This window comes from Phoca vitulina, unplaced genomic scaffold (assembly GCF_004348235.1).
Source record: "Phoca vitulina isolate PV1807 unplaced genomic scaffold, GSC_HSeal_1.0 scaffold21, whole genome shotgun sequence".
Classification (NCBI taxonomy): domain Eukaryota; kingdom Metazoa; phylum Chordata; class Mammalia; order Carnivora; family Phocidae; genus Phoca; species Phoca vitulina.
In genome coordinates this window covers 13,270,093-13,288,813 of record NW_022589724.1, presented here as the reverse complement: position 1 = coordinate 13,288,813, position 18,721 = coordinate 13,270,093, and the positions used below count along the sequence as shown (strand labels likewise).

The following is an 18,721-nucleotide window of genomic DNA, read 5'->3' as shown; positions in this document are numbered from 1 at the left end:
TGAAAAGAGAACTGCATCAGGGCCCAGTGAGAAGAGGGGGGCCAGGGCCTCTGATCCAAAGATCAACGCCCGGGTCTGTTCTGAAGATGGGAACTCTGGTGGATCCACGAAAATTAAGAGCCAAAACCACAGCTCTGGATTTTAGGATGACCTGAGCCTCCATTTGGGAAATAGCAGTAACTTACCGTTTTCCCACCGCACTCTGTGCTTGGCACGGAGGGAGACTGAAGGGCCAGTAAGCAGGTCTTACCTCAGATTGCCTACAGTCTAGCTGGGAAGGCCATGAACACGCCTGCACACTCTGGGGGGAGGTCGCGGTGCTTTCCCTTCACTCTGAGCCCCGTGGTAAGCGCAAGGAGGGGGAACTGGAGAGTGAGTCCAGCTTGGATGAGGGATCAGGCCTCCTTGGAGAAATACCACTGAGGCGGGGGCGCCTGAGTGGCTTGGCCCGTTGGGTGTCCGACTCTTGGTTTCAGCTCAGGCTGTGATCTCAGGGTCATGAGATTGAGCCCCATGTTGGGCTCTGTGCTCAGCACAGAGTCGTGCTCTCTCTCTAAAATAAATAAATAAATCTTTTTTTTTTTTTTTTTTTTTTAAAGATTTTATTTATTTATTTGACAGCGAGAGAGGGAACACAAGCAGGGGGAGTGGGAAAGGGAGAAGCAGGCTTCCTGCCGAGCCGGGAGCCCGATGTGGGACTCGATCCCGGGACTCCAGGATCATGACCTGAGCCGAAGGCAGTCGCTTAACCAACTGAGCCACCCAGGCGCCCCATAAAATAAATAAATAAATCTTAAAAAAAAAAAAAAAAAAAAATGAGGCAACAGTAGGAGGAGGGTGCTCCAGAGTGACAGCACATGCAAGTGAGAGAGGGGAGACTGTGTCTGGACCCACCTCAGGAATCGCTCACAGGCCACAATGCCCAAAAAGGACAGAGAGAGAACTCTGGCTGGCAAGATGGCGGGGGGGGGGGGGGGGGTGGGGAGTGGCGGGCAGTGAGGAGGAGATGAGAAGCCTGGGTTCCTGAGTCCAGGTTTTCTCTGTTCCACTTAACACGTGCCCCTTTTTTTGGAAAATAGAAAAGCCTTGTGCTTCCTCTAACAATACAGAAAGTTCTAGAGCCAGATTTCCAGAGTTGAAATACCACATCTACCACTTCCTAGATGGGTGACCTGGGGCCTCTCCAGGCCTCAGCTTCCGTTTCTGGATAATACCAACCACCTCATAAGGTTGCCATGAGATTAAACAAGATATTATGAATAAAATACTTGGTGCCTGGCACAGTTTAAATGCTCCACATATATTTCATCATTCTGATCAATATCAATAGTATAAATCGCTGTTCCTAAAAGATAATCTGCTGTGTGCACAGCCCACCCCCCCCCGCCACAGTCAAGAATGAATGTTATGAACTATATTCCGTGTCATATATAAAAGTTTCTTTTTTGTTTTCCAAATATAAAATATTATTAAGTATGTTCTTTCAAGCTCTACACCACCCTTCACCCACGCTACCTCACCCCGAGATTTCACCAGAGATCAGAGATGAGTCAACACCCAAATATATTGGCATGAGATTACCCGGGGCACCCTGGAACTGGGGCGGTGGTTCTGACAGCACAAGGGAGAGGACAGATCAGGCCAGGCTGGTGGAGACAGAACTGACAACCACCTGCACGTGAGAAATAAGACACAGGAAGTCAGAGAGGAGCCCGTAGTCTGCAGTCTGGGTGGTGAGGGTGGCAGCAGCGCATCGTTAGGGCTCGGGATAAAGGGCAGGTGCACAGACCAGAGAGAGGAGGCAGCTATGGCCACGGGAAGGGGGAGACCCCCCGTCCACAGAAGGAGCTGAAACAACTCAACAACAACAACCTGATTTTAAATATAAGCAAAGGATTTGAATAGACATTTACGCAGAGAAGATCTACCAATGGCCAGCAGGCATAGGAAAAGGTGCTACACGTCACCAATCGTTAGGGAAATGCAACTCAAAACCACAGTGAGAACCACCTCACAGCCATTCAGATGGCTGCTAACAACAACAAAGTAACAAGTGTTGCCCAGGATGTAGAAAACTGGAACCCCCGCAAACAGTAGGGCACTTCCCCCAAAAACTAAAAATAGAATTACCATATGACCCAGCAATTCCACTCTGGGGTATGCCCAAGAGACTGCAAGCAGAATCTCGCAGAGATATCTGCACACATGCTCCCCGCAGCATTATTCACAAATGACAAAGGTAGAAGCGACTCAAGCGTCTGTCCACAGATGGATGGATAAACAAAAAGGGGTATATACATACAGTGGAGTATTATTCAGCCTCCAAGAGGAAGGAAATTCTGACATGTGCTACAACATGGATGAACCTTGAGGACATCATGCTAAGTGAAATAAGGCAGTTTACCAAAAGAGAAATATTATATGATTCTACTTACAAGAGGTAGTAAAGTAATCAAACTCACAGAAACAGAAAGCACAACGGTGGTTGCCAGGGGCCAGGGGGAGGGGAAATGGGGACGTGTTTAATGGCGACAGAGTTTCAGTTCCCCAAGATGAAAAGAGTTTTGGAGATCCACTGCACAACACTGTGGATTTACTTAATACTCCTGAACTGGACACTTAAAAACAGTGAAGATGGGGCTCCTGGGTGGCTCAGTCGTTGGGCGTCTGCCTTCGGCTCAGGTCATGATCCCAGGGTCCTGGGTTTGAGCCCTGCATCGGGCTCCCTGCTCTGCGGGAAGCCTGCTTCTCCCTCCCCCACTCCCCCTGCTTGTGTTCCCTCTCTCGCTGTGTCTCTCTCTGTCAAATAGATAAATAAAATCTTAAAAAAAAAACAAAACAGGAAGATGGTAATTCTGGTTATGTGTGTTCTGCCACGATTCAAAATTTTTTTAAATATATGGGGAAATCAAAGAGATGGTTGGGGGTGGTGGTTGAAGGGTAGAATTCATGGAGAAGCCTAAATGTGTAGGGTTAGGAAAGGGATCAGCAAAGGTGACTCAGAAAGATGAGCACAGAAGCAGGAAGTGAGTCAGGGTGAGGGGAGCCACAGACACACAAGGATGGAGGGGTTAGGAGGCAGAGAGGGGTAAGGGCTAAAAAGAAGAGACTAAGAGGAAGTGGGAATTGGGATGAGCTGTCTTAAGAGACCACCTGAAGGTGCCCAACTTAATGAAGAGGAAGGCGGCTGGCATTCTTCTCACGCTTGTCTCTTTCTGGATGGTGTTCTTGTGACAATCGGTTCATTGACCAGGAACATTTTTTGACTGAGGTGTCATTAGAGTTGTGGTATCTTGTCTGAAGGATGTTGAGATAGAATTATTCAATGCTACTGATAGGCTATCACTTATCACAAGACACCAACAAGAAAAGAAATTACCAGGTGGGCCCTCAAAAGACAACACTTCTAAATAGAGACAAGGCTATATTTTTCACAGTGGCTCCCTTCTCTCTCATGAGAATTTCCATTACAGAATATGGGTTGTTGGAGTGATGGGAGAAGGGTAATGTGGGATGAGCTTAAGCATTTTTGTATGTTGGGGAGCAGGGTGGGAAGCAGATTCACTCAACGCTCATTTAAAAACTGAGCTCTCCCATGTACCAGGCATTTCTAGGCCTTACAATATAAATCTCTACCTAAGTTTCCTTCTTGGAGTTAGGTTGGAGATATCACATTATCTGCTCCCTTGATGACAGTAGGTTAGTAAAAGTCCCTAAAGATTATATACGGAGGACATGATCCCAAGACTTGGGGGAGAGAGAGGGCTCACGGCTGCTACAGGACAGGTCCCAGGACCAATGACAAAACCAATTCAAGATGGCAGCCTTCTCAGCCACACGCTGCTGAGGGAAAGGAGGGGCAGGGCTTCCTCACTGGTGCCGAGTGAATGAAGCAGTATCGATCCCCCAGGCTGGTCACCTCGTTTCAAGCAACGTGACCTGCTATCCCAGCGCACTATACAAATATTTTCATTTTCTACATGAGTCAGAGATGAAAAAACGTTGAGAAAACACTGAGACAGGGAAAAGATCGATAAGAGGCTACTGAACTGGGCAAATAGGAAGTTACTGAAAGAATGCTTTTAAACACACACACACACACACACACACACACACACACACACACACACATTTCAGAGAATGGCCGGTAAGGAGGAAGAAGTGAGTGCATGAGACGGGCAGTGAGCAGGTGCACTGAGAACAGAGAAGCCAGGAGCTCACCTGCATGATGACTGGAAGGAGCTCACAGACACGGAGACGAAGACCCAAGAGAAGGTCTACATTCTCTCCCCCAACCCCACTAGTGTTCATCTAAACATGCTTACAAAAGCCAGAACCTCTACCTCAATGGAGCAAAGCTTGCTGGGAGCCCCAGAGTGGGGATGAAGGAGTCTAATGTCAGAGCCAGACACATCCGAGGGCCAAGTCCAGTTCCACCACTTGTTAGTTTTGGCACGTATACTATGTAATTCCCCTGAGCCCGGGTTCCTCATCTGTACAACGGGAATAACCACATTATAGAAGGTGTTGTAGGAACTACATAAGGGAGGCGACAGAGTCCTGCCCTTCCTTGGCTGACGTGACCTCTGGCTTTCTATCCCAGGCTGGGAACGCGGCCACCGTGAAGAGAATGGGGAGACATCAGGCACGTCTCTCCTCGTTCGTCCAAAGTGTCTGAAAATGACAGATGACTTTGCAAAACTCTCAGGTCTGTAGAAGCTCCACATGAAGAAGTCCCCTTGCCCCCATCTTGCTTTAGAACTAGAGTTCTTGCTCCCTGCCACATTCCCCAGCCCAGAATGGTCACCATGCTGGGGGTGTTAAGAGCTCTGAAAGGTCCATGGTCTTCAAGAGGTGTGCCCAAGTGATCCCAAGTCCCACTTCCCTTCCCTACTTCTGCTCACCCCGAGAAGCAACAGCTCAGTACATCCTGTTCTCTGCTCCCACCCACCTCCACGTGACCTTCTCATCAGCACCTTCTCATCAGCAAGATGACACTCCCTGTTTCCAGCAGCTTCTTCACCTAGCGCCGGACCTACTACAAGGCCACCTGTGGGTCGGGGCCTAAAATAGCATCCTTCTCCCCTCCCCCCCATTTTCTTAGTCTTTTGAAGATAACTGTAAGATTTTTATAAAGCATTCTCCCTTGACATCCTTTTGTTCTTTCTGGAATCACATAAATAGATTAGTATTGGAAAGAGTCCATCACAGAATGGAGTTAAACGTGCAACTTCCCTCCATGGTTTACTCTTATTGTTCTTGTTAGTGTGAGCTTCCAGTCCAGTTTTAAATGCAATTCCTCGGCCCCTCTTTGTGTCTAGTAACAGCTCTGATACCCCGCTGGCTTCTAAGGAGGGTCACGTTTGAAGATTTACACAAGCCTGGGGTCTTGACAAGTGCATCAGAAGGCAGCCCACTAAGTGCCTGTAATTTCTCTGACCTCAAAGTTCAAACAAGGCAAGCCAAGTCTACGCAAGCTGAAGGTCTACTCGCCTGAGAAGAAACCACCTCAGGCTCTGCTGACTTTTCTCAACCCAAAAACAAAGCAAAACTTTAAATTCTGTGAGACTCTAGGCCTCATCCCTGCGCACAGCCAAGCCGCGGTCAGCAGCGGGGGCCACAGGACACCTCTCCTTCCCCCTCACGCAGCCTCTCCGGTGTGAAATTCGCAGTGAGGGCCGTGGAGACCCACAAGGCCATTTCTTTCTTCTGGGTTTTGGAGAAGTGATCAGATTCTGGTACCACTCCACGGCTTCACAGAAATCAACTTTCCCTCTCTCTTTAGAGCAACTTTTCTTTTTTTTTTTTTTAAAGATTTTATTTATTTATTTGACAGAGAGAGACTGTGAGAGAGGGAACACAAGCAGGGGGAGTGGGAGAGGGAGAAGCAGGCTCTCCACCAAGCAGGGAGCCCGATGCGGGGCCTAATCCCAGGCCCCTGGGATCATGACCTGAGCCAAAGGCAGACGCTTAACGACTGAGCCACCCAGGCGCCCCTCTTTAGAGCAACTTTTCAAGACTTCAGCCTCAAAACAAGGTAAGCCCCCAGGCTTGCTAAGTCCCTCAGATGTTGTTAACGTGCCCAGAGCCCTGTAAAAACTGCCCGTCTTCGGGTAAGAATCCTCTCCTTCCCAGTATCCCCGTGGCCAACCTGTGAGCCATCTTGCTCCTGCCCCCCTCACGGACAGCGGAGCCCACTGGGTCCTCGGGGTAAGAATCTGCCCTGACCCACTTGCTGACACCCTGGCTCTTCTCTCGCCAACAGCAGCTCTGGGAAGCGGAGCCCCAAATCACACAAAATGAAACACAGCAAAATGTTCGGCTACTTGGGACGTCTGAGAGAGACGTCTCTCTACCTGCTGATGGGTTGTTAGGGAGGACAGGCATTCGGGAGGGCTGGGAAAGCAGGGGAATCTTTAGGACACAAGGTAACCATGCCCAAACAGTGCAGCCAAAAAAAAAAAATAAATAAGCAGAATTAAAAAAAAAAAAAGCCATAAGGGCAACAAGCCAGGAAAACAAAGTTCGCAGTCAGCATTCCTCCCAGAGACAAGTGGAGCTAGTATGGGAAGCAGAGGCTCCACCGTGGGGCCTCTGTCCCTACCTCAGACACTACGCCGACCTTCACGGCAGTCCCGTGGATGCAACCCACAAGGGCTAATGAGCAAACCAATCCAAGCTGGAGGACAGAGCTGGGATTTGAACCCAGGGCCGTCTGAGTATAAATCCTGTGCTCTTTCAACCAAACCCTTACCCACTTGGGGGGGCCACCAATGGAGCCCTCCACTGCCTACCAAAGTAGCCGCTGCCCCAGATTCAAAACCCGTGGCTCCAGTGAGACCACACTCACTGGGGCACCACCATGGTGACAGCCCCCATTTTGTTAATTAAGCACAATTGCTAAATAAGGGGACATTAACATGGACGTGGCTCAGCATCCCGCCAGAAAGAAGAAAGAGGGAAGACCAAGACTGCCTACCCCCAGTGTGCTGAGAGAATGCAGGCATGGTTAGACCTACTGGTTAGTCTCGCTGGCTGGAAAGAAGCCCTGCCCCCCTCTTCTAAGAACGCCTGTGGTCAAGAGAAGGAGTCATACGGGTGATGCTCCACGAAGGTGGAAACGGCAACAGCAAGATTTCCACACCCACTGGGAGGAGAAGAGGCGTCACCCAGGCCCGTAGGAGGTGTACAGCCACGAGGCAGGAGCCCCAGCAGCTCGGCTGGGTGGCACGTGGGAGCTCGGCCCCATCCACTCCGAGGCGGTGCGACTCTCGGGCAGCCGGCAAGCCAAGGAACAGTCAGCTTTCTGTTTGGCCTATTATTCATAACCTCCAGGTCCTGTCTTCACAAAGGAACTGTTCCGTACAGAGCAGAACATATATTAAATGACAAACCAGCCTCTGAGACAAAGCTTGTATTCAGTGTTGAGCAGGGATGAATGCTGACAGAACATCTTTTAAATACAGGATCTCCATCTCCCAAACTAGGCCAGCAGCAGAACTTGCTGTCCCCCCCTCCCTCCCTCCGTCCCTCCCTCGCCAGGTGAAGTGGCTTCTATATTTATGCTGGAAAGCGAAATTGTTAGAATGAAATTTCAAGGGGCGCCTTGGTGGCTGAGTCGGTTTAGCGTCCGACTCTTGATCTCACGGTCGTGAGTTCAAGCCCAGCGTGGAGCCTACTTTAAAAAAAAAAAAAGACAGAAAGAAACTTCGAGATATATAAACACAGTATTTGATGTCATTCCTTTAAATGGCACCGTGTTCCAGAATATCACAGGAACGGCTCGGAACTAGTCAAGGGAACAGGCAGCCGGAAGACAAGCCAGGGCGTGGCTGTGCACACAGCGGCATCCCCAGCATGGCCCCCCTCGTGACACGCAGGACGGAAGCAGGCCGACAGCCCGTGGCGAGAGGAACGCACGAGAGGTGCCAAGTCCCAGCGGCACACACGGGGCCGAGGACAGGAGTCCCCATCCCTATCACCTGACTTTCCAGCAGCTGTAGGTGGCCTCCCCTCTCTCATGTAGGTCACTATGGGTGACACCTGAACCAACGCAACAAACGTGTATCGCACACCCGCTGCGTGCAGCACGCCGGGTAAAGACCTCGGGTAGCCGCAAAGCCAGGCAATTTACCGAGCTGCTTCGTGGCTCATTCCTCGCCCATGAAATGGGGAAAGAACAATGCCTTCCCTCTGGGCCCCAGGTGACTGCTGTGGTGACCACATGAAGCAATTCACATATATATACATATAAAGCACCATACGGAGTCACGGTGTGCCGTTTCTGAGGCGTGGGTTTCAATTTTCCAAAGTGGGCTCCTTTCCAGGTGCGTCTCGGCACGGCTGCAGGGGCAGCTAGAACCGAGGCAGCGGGAGACAAACCGCTCTGACGTCCAACCACTTCCCTGGACCGTGCGCCCCTGCGATTTATCTTTTTAATTTATCTTTTTAATAACATTCCCTGCCCCCACCCCTTTTCTGAAAACAGATACATCTTCCAATTACAAACAAAAAGGGAAGGAGCACAGTAACATAGTGGTAACTTAGCCGTGAGGTCGTGGGCCTCGTTTGCTCAGCTCTCAGTGGGAGTAACAGTGGTACCCAAACCACAGGACTGTTGTACGGAATCAGTGAGAGACTGTAAAGAGCTTAGCACATTTGTAAGCATTTGCATGCTGGCTTTTATTAATCTTATTTTGATCTTGGTTTTATCCTGGGGAGAAAAAGGCAACAAACGACAGAGGGCAATACAACAGATGCATACTTACCTTAGGATCCTCTGTCTGGACCCAGAGCCCTTAAATACATACACTCAGTCAGTGCTTCTTAAACTTTGTGGCAAAGGACCACTGTCTGCTGGCTTCTTTCCGCCCCCAGTATGACAAAGTTGTAGACCTACTATGCGTAACGAGTACGCAGTTTGCTCCCCATGAGCTAGTTTGACAACACTCCTGCTGCAGGTTCAACAAATACCAAATTGCTATGAAGCTGCTGACTCTCAGCTTCTACACCTTTCTCGTCACGGATCGGTAACAGTTAGTGGATGAGTTAGCAAACCACACTTTTGAGAACAGTGATCTAGACTGTTCTTACCCCCTTTCTCCTCAGTCCCATTTTAGAGAGAGAGGAACTGCCCCTGAATGGCAAAGCTGAAAGTAAAAAAAACAAAACAAAACAAAAACAAACCAAAAAAACCTCCAAAAAACAAAAACAAATAAACCCCTGAAGAAACAGCAGAAAACTCAACCCCAAGTACATGTTAGAAAGTTCCAGAAATAAGACATCAAAGAGAACAAACAGAGGACAGTAACAGCATGAACACAGCCCAGCTGGGGCTGACCACCTTCGTCATACGGATCTAGGGACAAGACTTCACTTGGCACCAGCAGGGCAGTTATGGCTCCAGCCCTGAGGAGCCCAGCCCTCACGGGGCGGCCTCCCTGACCTTGGGGCGGTCTTCCTTCCTCAGAGCCACAGCTTCCAGTTTGGCTTCATACTCTGCTTGCACTTGGTCCCTCTTCTTCAGTACACTCTGCCGGAAGAGAAAGAGGAAGCACATCACACAGAGTTCACAAAGGAGACTTCTGGCCCCAGGCAGGTGCCTCTTTACCCCATTCCTCCCCAAGTCCTGGCACACCCAGGCCCCACCACCTGCTCCCAGGACACGTGACATGGACTCTGGAGGAAGCAGGGGTGGAGTAGGGGTGGCACCATTAACTCAGCCTGATACTGAAGGTGACGGAAGCTCTGGGGAAGGACAAGTAGGGGGAACAGTGCCCATCCTCAGCCACACTGATGAGAGGACTTGGCTGTGCTGAAATGGGAGGCTTGGCAGGTGACAAGGCAGGATGTTCTCTGAACCGTTCATGGAAAAGTCTAAGTCAGGAGAGTTCTTGACTCTGGTTCACCGAGTTGATGATCCCTGGTGGACTGATTTGCTCACTGATCCATCAGCTGCTCATCTGTCCCCCCCACTCTGGACCAGGCATCCAAAGAGCAGAGAGATACTGCCCCTACCTGAGGGGTTCCAGCCAGGGAAGAGGTGTAGACATAGCACAAAGGTGCATCTAGGCACAAGTCCAGAATCCCTAGAAGCACACAGTGAGCCTGCTAGGGTGAGGGGACAATCACTCCCAGGCCCCTGTAAGTGCGAGGTCGGCACCGGAGCGTGAGCGTCTCCCTCAATCTGTGCCCTGGGTGCTTCCCTTGCCCCACCTCGTGCTGGCCCTGCCACTGAGACCCCACTAGGTAGGACAGAAAAGAATGCGATCCACAGTCTAGGAAAGCATCTGTCTCATCCAAGGCTTTCTTTTTTCTTCTTTTAGTATAAGCAGCATGAACGGCAAATCAAGAGTGGTAAGAATTTTCTTTCCAACTCAGGAGTCACAAAGTGCTGTGAAAGCTGCTAAGCTCATGCTTTTCCCATAGGCACCTTCCCGCAGAGTATGGAGTCAGGCAGGAAGGAGCCATTCCTTGGCTAAGAGGTGGGCACCTTGTGTCCCTGATAACGTGCCAAAAAGTGAGGAGTGGCTGAACAGTTGAGTGCGCCCTGGGGGAAACCTTCTAATGGAATGTGTCAATGCAGGGAACCTCAAGTCTTCCCCCGAAGTAAGTATTTCCTTTGAGAAGTGTTTTACCCTGTGAAGAACACGAGGGGGAAAAAAAACGTGCAGCAGAGTAGCTTTTGTTTGCCACTTGTCTTTCTCTGAGTAGGAATGCCTGCAGCGCTATTCAACAGAACTCTCTGCGCGGTGGAAACTTTCCGTCATCTGCACCTAATGCAGGAGCCACTGGCCCCACCTGCTGACTGAACTCTTGAAATTGGCGGGTGTGACTGAGGAACTGGATTTAAATTTTTGTTTTAACTAACTTGAATTTAGTTAAAATTCAGTAAAAGCTGTTACTTAAACAGCTACCTATGGCTAGTGGCTACCATACTGGACAGTGCATAGATACATAAAGTAAAAAAAAAAGTCAGGGGTCCTTTCTGGATTTCCCAGAACCCAGAAAATATTCTAAATCTACCAGTCTGGTACTCGCAGGAGTAAAAATCATATTCTCTACCCAAACACACAATGCTATCCACGGAGACACAGATGGGGTTCTCCCGGGCACAGCGGACCAGCAGGGAGGGGCTGACTGGATCCTCATTACTGCCCCGTGGACTCTCATCATGGGACACCTCGTATCTTACTGGAAAAAGCACAGTAGCCAGACTAGGAATGGGTTGGGCTGTCCCAGGGATACTCTCTTTCTGTCAGTGTGGCAAGAACCTCGCAACCAAAGCTAGAAATGCTCTCAAAGCAGTGCCCCGGAACCCAGTCAGCACGGCGTGGGGCTGCCTGTCCCGCGTTCTGCTCCAGGACTCTCTGCGGAGGGTGCCAAGGCCCCCGGGAGGGGAGGGATGGTGAGAGCTGCACACAGCTACAACAGATAGGTGCATCTCCTCTCCCCACCCTAAAGCAGGTGAGGGGGCCCCAAGACTCAGCTCTACTCCCTCCCCTAGTTAGCCTGGGCCCTCCCTGGCCCAGGGGAGAGGTCGGCCTCTGACTCCTCAGCCCCTGCCACGCCCACGTCACCTGAAGTGGCCAGAATGCTGCCTTCTCATGCACACCGCTGGCGGATTTGCACTACCATCCCCCACCTTGCTGGACAGCAGGAAAGACTCACAAGGAGCCTGAAGAAGTGAAAGGATATTATCCCCATTTTATAGACAAGAACACTAAGGTACAGTGGAGGGACCTGGCTGAGGCCACTCCGCTAGCGACATAGTGGTGACTCAGGCATTTGCTGCCACGTTCCAGGACAGCGTGTAGTTTCCCAGTCTGACTGTGAGCCCAACCACGCTGCAGGCTGGGAAACAGGTTTTTGAATCGAAATAAACTAAGACTACCATCCTTGTTAAAAGCATCTTTGCACACAGTTGGTGATGATCTGCAAGGACCAGCCTTATACCCCAAACAACACAGGCTATGTCGATAAAACTGGTCAAACCAGCCTATGGTTGATGGGGCCTGAGCTTGAGACTGCAAAGGAACCCGGTCAGCAGCTACAGAGAGGTCCCACCATCCCTGAGTGACAAACAAAAGCTAGTCATCATCTGAGCTGCTCACAGAACTCTGTAGGGGTCTCTGATGCCGGTGGAGAACGTAAATCAAAAGGCAAAGTGCATGGGGATACTTTCCCGGCTACTTTGTGCCCCTCTGCTGCTTCCCTATTGAGCTATCCTCAACCCTGTTTCCGCCCTGCCTTTATGTGTCTCCATTCATGACCCAGGTGCTGGGGATCCAGCAGAGAACAAAAGGCACAAAACGCTTGCCTTCGTGGAGCTTACATTCTAGGGAGGAGGAAGGTATCACACAGTAAAATATATTAATATATGGGAAATATAGCTGTGTGTAGGGCTGAGTGAAGGAGGAAAAAAGAAAATAGGACAGGAAGATACAGAAGGCCAAGGGTTTAGAGGACAGCGGAATTGTACATAAAGTAGCCTCGATGAGAAGGTGACTTGTAATTAGACATGAAATACATTTTTCTCATAGGTTTTGTTTGTTTTAATGCAGAACATTTCATCGTGATTTTGAAATGGCCCTAGTAATCTGGTACTTCACTACCCTTATTTTCAAATGTAGAGAGGAAAAATGACTCCATCTGTCTAACAGATAAATTTCAAGGAAAAAGAGACGGGGAGGGATTTTTAAAAATACTTAAGAAACATATCGAGCAAAGTATGGATCTTATTTGGATCATGATTTCAAAAAACACCTACAAAAACGGTGTCCGAGACAACTGGGGAAAGGGAAGCTACCTGGATATTTGAGCTAATCTTAAGAAAAAAATTTTAAGTGTGATAATAATGTGGTTCTTCTTTTTTTAAAAGAGCACTTGTACTTTAGAGATATGTACCAAGTATTTTTGTACGAAGTGATCTGATGCCTGGGATTTGCTTTAAAATAACCCAGGCGGTGGGGGTTGGAGCAGAGCTGGAACAAAATGGACCATGAGTGGGCAACTCCTGGAGCTGGCTGACGGGTACGTGGGGGACTGTGATACCTCCACTCGACTTCTGGACGGTTCAATTTTTCCATAATAAAAAAGTTAAACAATGGAAACATAATACCAGCCATCCAAACTGTTAATAACAAGCTAATAATAACCACTGACCTACAAAGACAACAGTGTCTGGAAGTTAAATCACAGATACATTCTGTGGTTTGGCTTTCAATCTCTGTACTGGCTTTTTTCCAAGAAAATACCACAATGGTCAGCATCAGCTGGAAGGCTCAACATTCCCTCTCCAGCCCCGGAGCTCATGCTCACATCTTCCACCAGTGAGACCATAGGCTCACAAACTTATAGGATGAGGAAGAAGTAGCTCCAAAACCAGCCCCCTTTGCAAAAGGTCAGCAGCCACCAAAAAGCCACCTCGAGTCTGGAAGGTTTCTAAGCTTCAAATCTTTTTTGTAAGAGGGACATTAGGATTGAGGGTTGAGGAAGCAGATGAAAGCAGCAGGAACAACTCAGCCATGCGTAGAGGACTGCAGAACAGAATGGTTCATCTTCTGATATGCCAGGGTCTGATGGCCCAAAACACCCAAGGGGGATTCATGGAGAATAATGAGTGCTCAGTAATGAAGATGCTCGAATGGGAATAAAAATCAAATACCCAACATAGCGCTGTGGCTTGTTTTGGGGTGGTCCTCGAGGACAGTATTTTCCTGCAGACAGGAACATGAGTCTGACCTTGGTCCTGGTGACATAATTTCTGATTAAATGATTGAACTTAGGTTGCCCCCCCTTTTTTTTTTTAGGTTGCCCCTTTTGACATGCTCTTTTATACCTCCATTCTATCAAAAATGGACCACCTGTGAGTTAAATTTTCTAGGGCAGTGTGGGTAATATTAAAACCACACATTTCCCTCTAGTTCTAAAAGGTATTTGTTACAGATAACTTGGAAAATAAAGAAAAACATACAAGGCGGGGGAATCTCATCTTCTAGGCACAACCACTGACACCTTATGTCTTTACTTCTAGTTTTTTCTCTTGAATAGACTTCTTTGATGTTCCCCATTTCTGTGTCTTCTCTTCCTGGCAGTCTGTTATTTAGATGTTGGATACTGAGGTCTGGTCCTCTCATTTTCACACTTTTTTCTCTCAAATTCTCCATCTATCTTTTTGTTTCACCTTACATGTAATTTCCTTAACTTTTTCTTCTAACTTTTCTAATTTTTTTTTCATTTCTCTCATGGTTTTAATTGCCATGATCTCTTTGTTCTCTAGATAGCAAAAGTCTTGTTTTATGGTTGTGACATCGCTTTCTGAAGACATTAATGATTTTTTTTTCCTGGAAATTTTGTCTCCTTTAATGATGTTTCTCATTGAATATACTTTTTTTTCTTTGTTTTTACTTGATACTCATACTAGAATCTTCTCTTAAATATTCAGTGACCTTGCCTGCCCACTCATCCAAGAGGGAAACACTGACTGAAAGCTCTTTGCACATCGAGGGCTTGTTGACAATTCTCTACAGGGACCCTGCTGGGTCGTTTCATTGTGGATCCTTCCCCATTATCAGTACCCTCAAATCTCTTCTCTTGGCCTGTTTAGATTTTTATAGAAAAGGCTCTTCTAATCCTTGCAGGAAAGATATAAGAAAGTCAAGCAGAGGAAGATGACTAAGAGTCTCAGCATTTGGTAATCTTCTACTTAGCATCCTGATTTTATGATTTTAGCTCTCAACCTCAACTGTGCCTGGGGTCCCTGTTTTACCTCCTCCAGAGAATATGCCTCCAGTTCTGCCAGAGGACAGAAGGGACAGTGGCCTCTGTGTGAGGAGGGAGGTCAGAACCGGAAGCTCTAACTTCTTCTTAAACAGATTCCTGACTAATCCTTCTCTTCAGCTCTCCCATCCCAGAGGCACTTGGTGCTGCCAATTCTCCACCTTTCTGAAGGATTCCACTGTGTAAACCAGGAGGTCTCCAAGTTTCTCCCCCACCCCCCACAGTCAGCTTCAAAAGCAGTTTTTTGAGTCCCCTAAGTCCCTTATCCCCTCCCATGCTTGCTTTCCAGTCCCACTGTCTACTACTGTTTCCTCTTCTGTTGCTCTTTATCTTTGCAGGCTTCGACTTCAAACAAACAAACAAACAAATAAACCATTCTAGCGTCATCTTGGTGCAGTTTCGTGAAAAAGGAGTTTATATATTTAGTCTGCCATCACTGAGAATCTCAGATTGCTAATTTTTATATACTTGTCTTTTTAAAACATTTGAGATCATGGGGGCGCCTGGGTGGCTCAGTCGGTTGAGCGTCTGCCTTCGGCTCGGGTCATGATCCCGGGATCCTGGGATTGAGCCCCGCATCAGGCTCTCTGCTCAGTGGGAAGCCTGCTTCTCCCTCTCCCTTTGCCTACTGCTCTGTCTACTTGTGCTCTCTCTCTCTGTCAAAAAAATAAATACAGTCTTTAAAAACAAAACCAAAAACATTTGAGATCATGTACATTTCTCCATCCTGCTTCTTCATTTTTCCAAGAAATTATGCCCTCAATCTATAATTACTTTTGTTTAGGAAAGAGGACCTTTTTTTCCCCCTCCTGACTCAATCTTCCAGAAAATCTCTGTTTTGGGGGCGCCCGGGTGGCTTCATCAGTTAAGCATCTGCCTTTGGCTCAGGTCATGATCTCAGGGGTCCTGGGATCCGGCCCCCGCGTGGGGCTCCCTGCTCAACAGGGAGTCTGCTTCTCCCTCTCCCTCTGCCCCTCCACCTCCCGCCCCCCACTCGTGCTCTCTCTCTCTCAAATAAATAAATAAATCTTTAAAAAAAGAGAGAAAGAAAATCTGTTTTTGTTTTCAAAGGCACTAGAAGTGGCCAACTTGAAGCCTGGTCACTCGACTCATTCGCTCCACCTTGTGGCTCATAGAGGAAAAGGTGGGCAGGCTGGAAAAAACCCACAAATAACGGATACTTGGAAAAAGCTATCCCGGAACATTGTTCAAATTATCTCCAACTCAAAGACAAACTATGTCTTTAAAACCAAACTTCTGCATCCACATCTCACACCCCTAACCACAATCACCAATGACCTCCATATTATTAAATACAACGGTCACTGTGGATCATGCCCCTTTTAAAAACTTTTTTTTTTTTAACGATTTTATGTATTTATTCATGTGAGAGAGAAGCAGAGGCAGAGGGAGAAGCAGGCTCAAGAAGCAGGGAGCCTGATGCAGGACTCAATCCCAGGATCCCAGGATCATGACCTGAGCCGAAGGCAGACGCTTAACCATCTGAGCTACCCAGGCACCCTAAAAACATTTCTCTTGGCTTCTTCTACTTTTTTTCTCCTACTACACTACCAATCCTTCTGAGTCTCCTTTTCTACTTGTTCCTCCTCCTAGTTAGGTACTAGGCCACTAAATATTGTCATGCCTCAGAGCCAGGCCTAGACTAGTTACCTGGATCTCACCTCACTAGATGGTCTACTCCCCTCCCAAGGAGGTAAACACCATCTATACACAAACAACTCCCACATTTCTATTCCCACTCTGAACTAAACTTATAACCAATTGCCATGACATCTCTATTTTAATGACTAATAGGTATTTTTGAACTCAGTATGGCCAAAACAAGTTGATTCCCAGCTGCCCAAACTTTCTGCCCCGAACTTCCCCATCCGGACGAACAGCAACCACTGTCCACCCAGTCGCTGAAGCCAAAAACCCAGGAATCATCACCAATCCCTCCTTTTCTGATTTCATATTAATATAGCAGCAAGTCTGGTCGGCCCTTCCTCCAAAATCTACCCTAATCCACCACTGTAGCCCAAGCTCTACCACCAGAGTTATCCACCACATGGCTCCCTGTGACAGTCTCCCAAATGTCTCTCTGCCTCCACTCTCAGTCCCTACAACCCGTTCTCCGCACTGTTGTAGCACTAGCCGTCTTCTTGAAGTAAATACTGTATCCTGTCATTCCCCTGCATAAACCCAAATGCCTTCCCTTCTGTTCCTAAGACTAAAACCCACACTCTTACCACCATGGCCTTTAAGATGCTGCTACTATGCCTGTCCTGGCCCCCACCTATCTCTCTGACCTCACCTCTTCCCGCTTGCTCCCTTGCTCGTTGGACTCCACTCACACCGGCCTTTCTGATCTGCAAAGACACCAAGCTCACTTCTGCTTTAGAGCCTTTGCACCGGTAGTTCCTTCTGCCTAAAATGCTCAATCCTCTGGTCTTTGCACAGGTAACTCCTATATTCAAGTCTCCAACCGAAGCCACTTCCTCTGTGTGGCTTTTCCTTACCACCCTCTTCTGATTCAACCCACCCCAGTCATTCAGCAAGACCTCTGAGATAAGCATGCTCCTTGCCTTGTAGGTAAACCCATCTCTTAAAAATAACAAGATATGGGACATGCAGTAGTTCTATATCTGTTAATGTTTCAAATTGACCACAATGTCAAATTCAATTAAACATCTGCTAACCACCTTCTATGAATAAGGCAGTATGGGAAATAACCCATACTCTACTCTAACCTCCTTAAAGCTTCTCCTACTCGTGTCCTGGTCATAAGGATGCCAGTACTCAAAAGGCACCGACTGAAATCTGTAAGGACGCTAAGATGTTCTCTCCCAGCCCATCACTATCTTAATTACATTTTCCCCATACATAGTCTATAGGATGTGAAATCCCATATAAGGGCTCATGTGCACATGTCTTCGGGGTGTTTAACTTGAGTCCTGGGCCTGAGGGTAACTTTGGTACCTCTCCCTCTCACATGCTGTTCACTATCTCTCCTCAGCATCCTTGAAATACATGACCTCAACCATCTTTCTAGTACAAGCTATCCTCATTGTTCACCGAACATTGTTCATGTGTCCCACATGGCCTGATGACAACCCTACTTTTTCTGTGCTTTCTTTCTACCTCCAAAGGGAACAGAGCACACCCAGGCACAAGTGCATTTAAAGAGAGACAGTTTGAAACTCAGCCTTGAAAAACAGGAACTGATCTGGTTTGCTTTTTGGCCAAGAGTAAAGACACAGGTACAAGGTGACTGCTCATTACAACTATGGCCATGGGACAAAGACAAGATTTACCGATGGGGCTCTATTTCTTCATCTATACAATGAGCAAGATAGACAAGATGATCTAGATCGAGGAGATGAAGTCACTCGAGAGACCTTTTCGAACTTAAGAGAGGAACCCTAACCTTAGCCCCATTAGGAGAGGGCTTTGATGATCTCCAGCATTTTCTCCATGCAGGGCTCAGCTGACCCACAACTACTTCAAATTCCTAAGGCGCAGGCCTCTCGTTCCAAACGATGAGGATGAATACTCACTTTGGTCCACTCAAGCCATAACCGAGTAGACTGATAAAACGTCACCACACCAAAACCTCCCCACCAAAACATAACTGGAAGGACTTGCTCAGTTCGGAAGACCATCCAGCAGTCAATACTGACCATGTCACAGCCAGGCCTTCAGCAAGCTCTCTACTGTATGTTTCGTTTTCATACTGAACAGCAAAGTCGATCCCACCTACCCCCCAAATCAGAAAGTTACTTCGGAAATGGAACTATACGACTCTCTCAGAGGAATAGAATTCAGCTAAGAATTCTTACAGAGCAGCAGTATTACAAGGCAAAGGCAGGGGAGCCACTTAAGACACCTATCCCCCTCTCCCAGTGTCTTTAGACCTGGCCACGCAGACCTCAACCATCAT

General features: G+C 47.9%; 1 protein-coding gene across 1 annotated transcript in view; it reads right to left on the bottom strand.

Annotated features, from left to right (window-relative positions):
- The window catches only part of SNX30 (sorting nexin family member 30), a 108,797-nt gene that overhangs the window by 12,378 nt on the left and 77,698 nt on the right, over positions 1-18,721 (bottom strand). Inside the window, exon 7 of the mRNA XM_032419138.1 lies at positions 9,446-9,532. Within this exon, the coding sequence (XP_032275029.1) occupies positions 9,446-9,532 (87 nt within the window). The remainder of the gene's footprint in view (positions 1-9,445; positions 9,533-18,721) is intronic.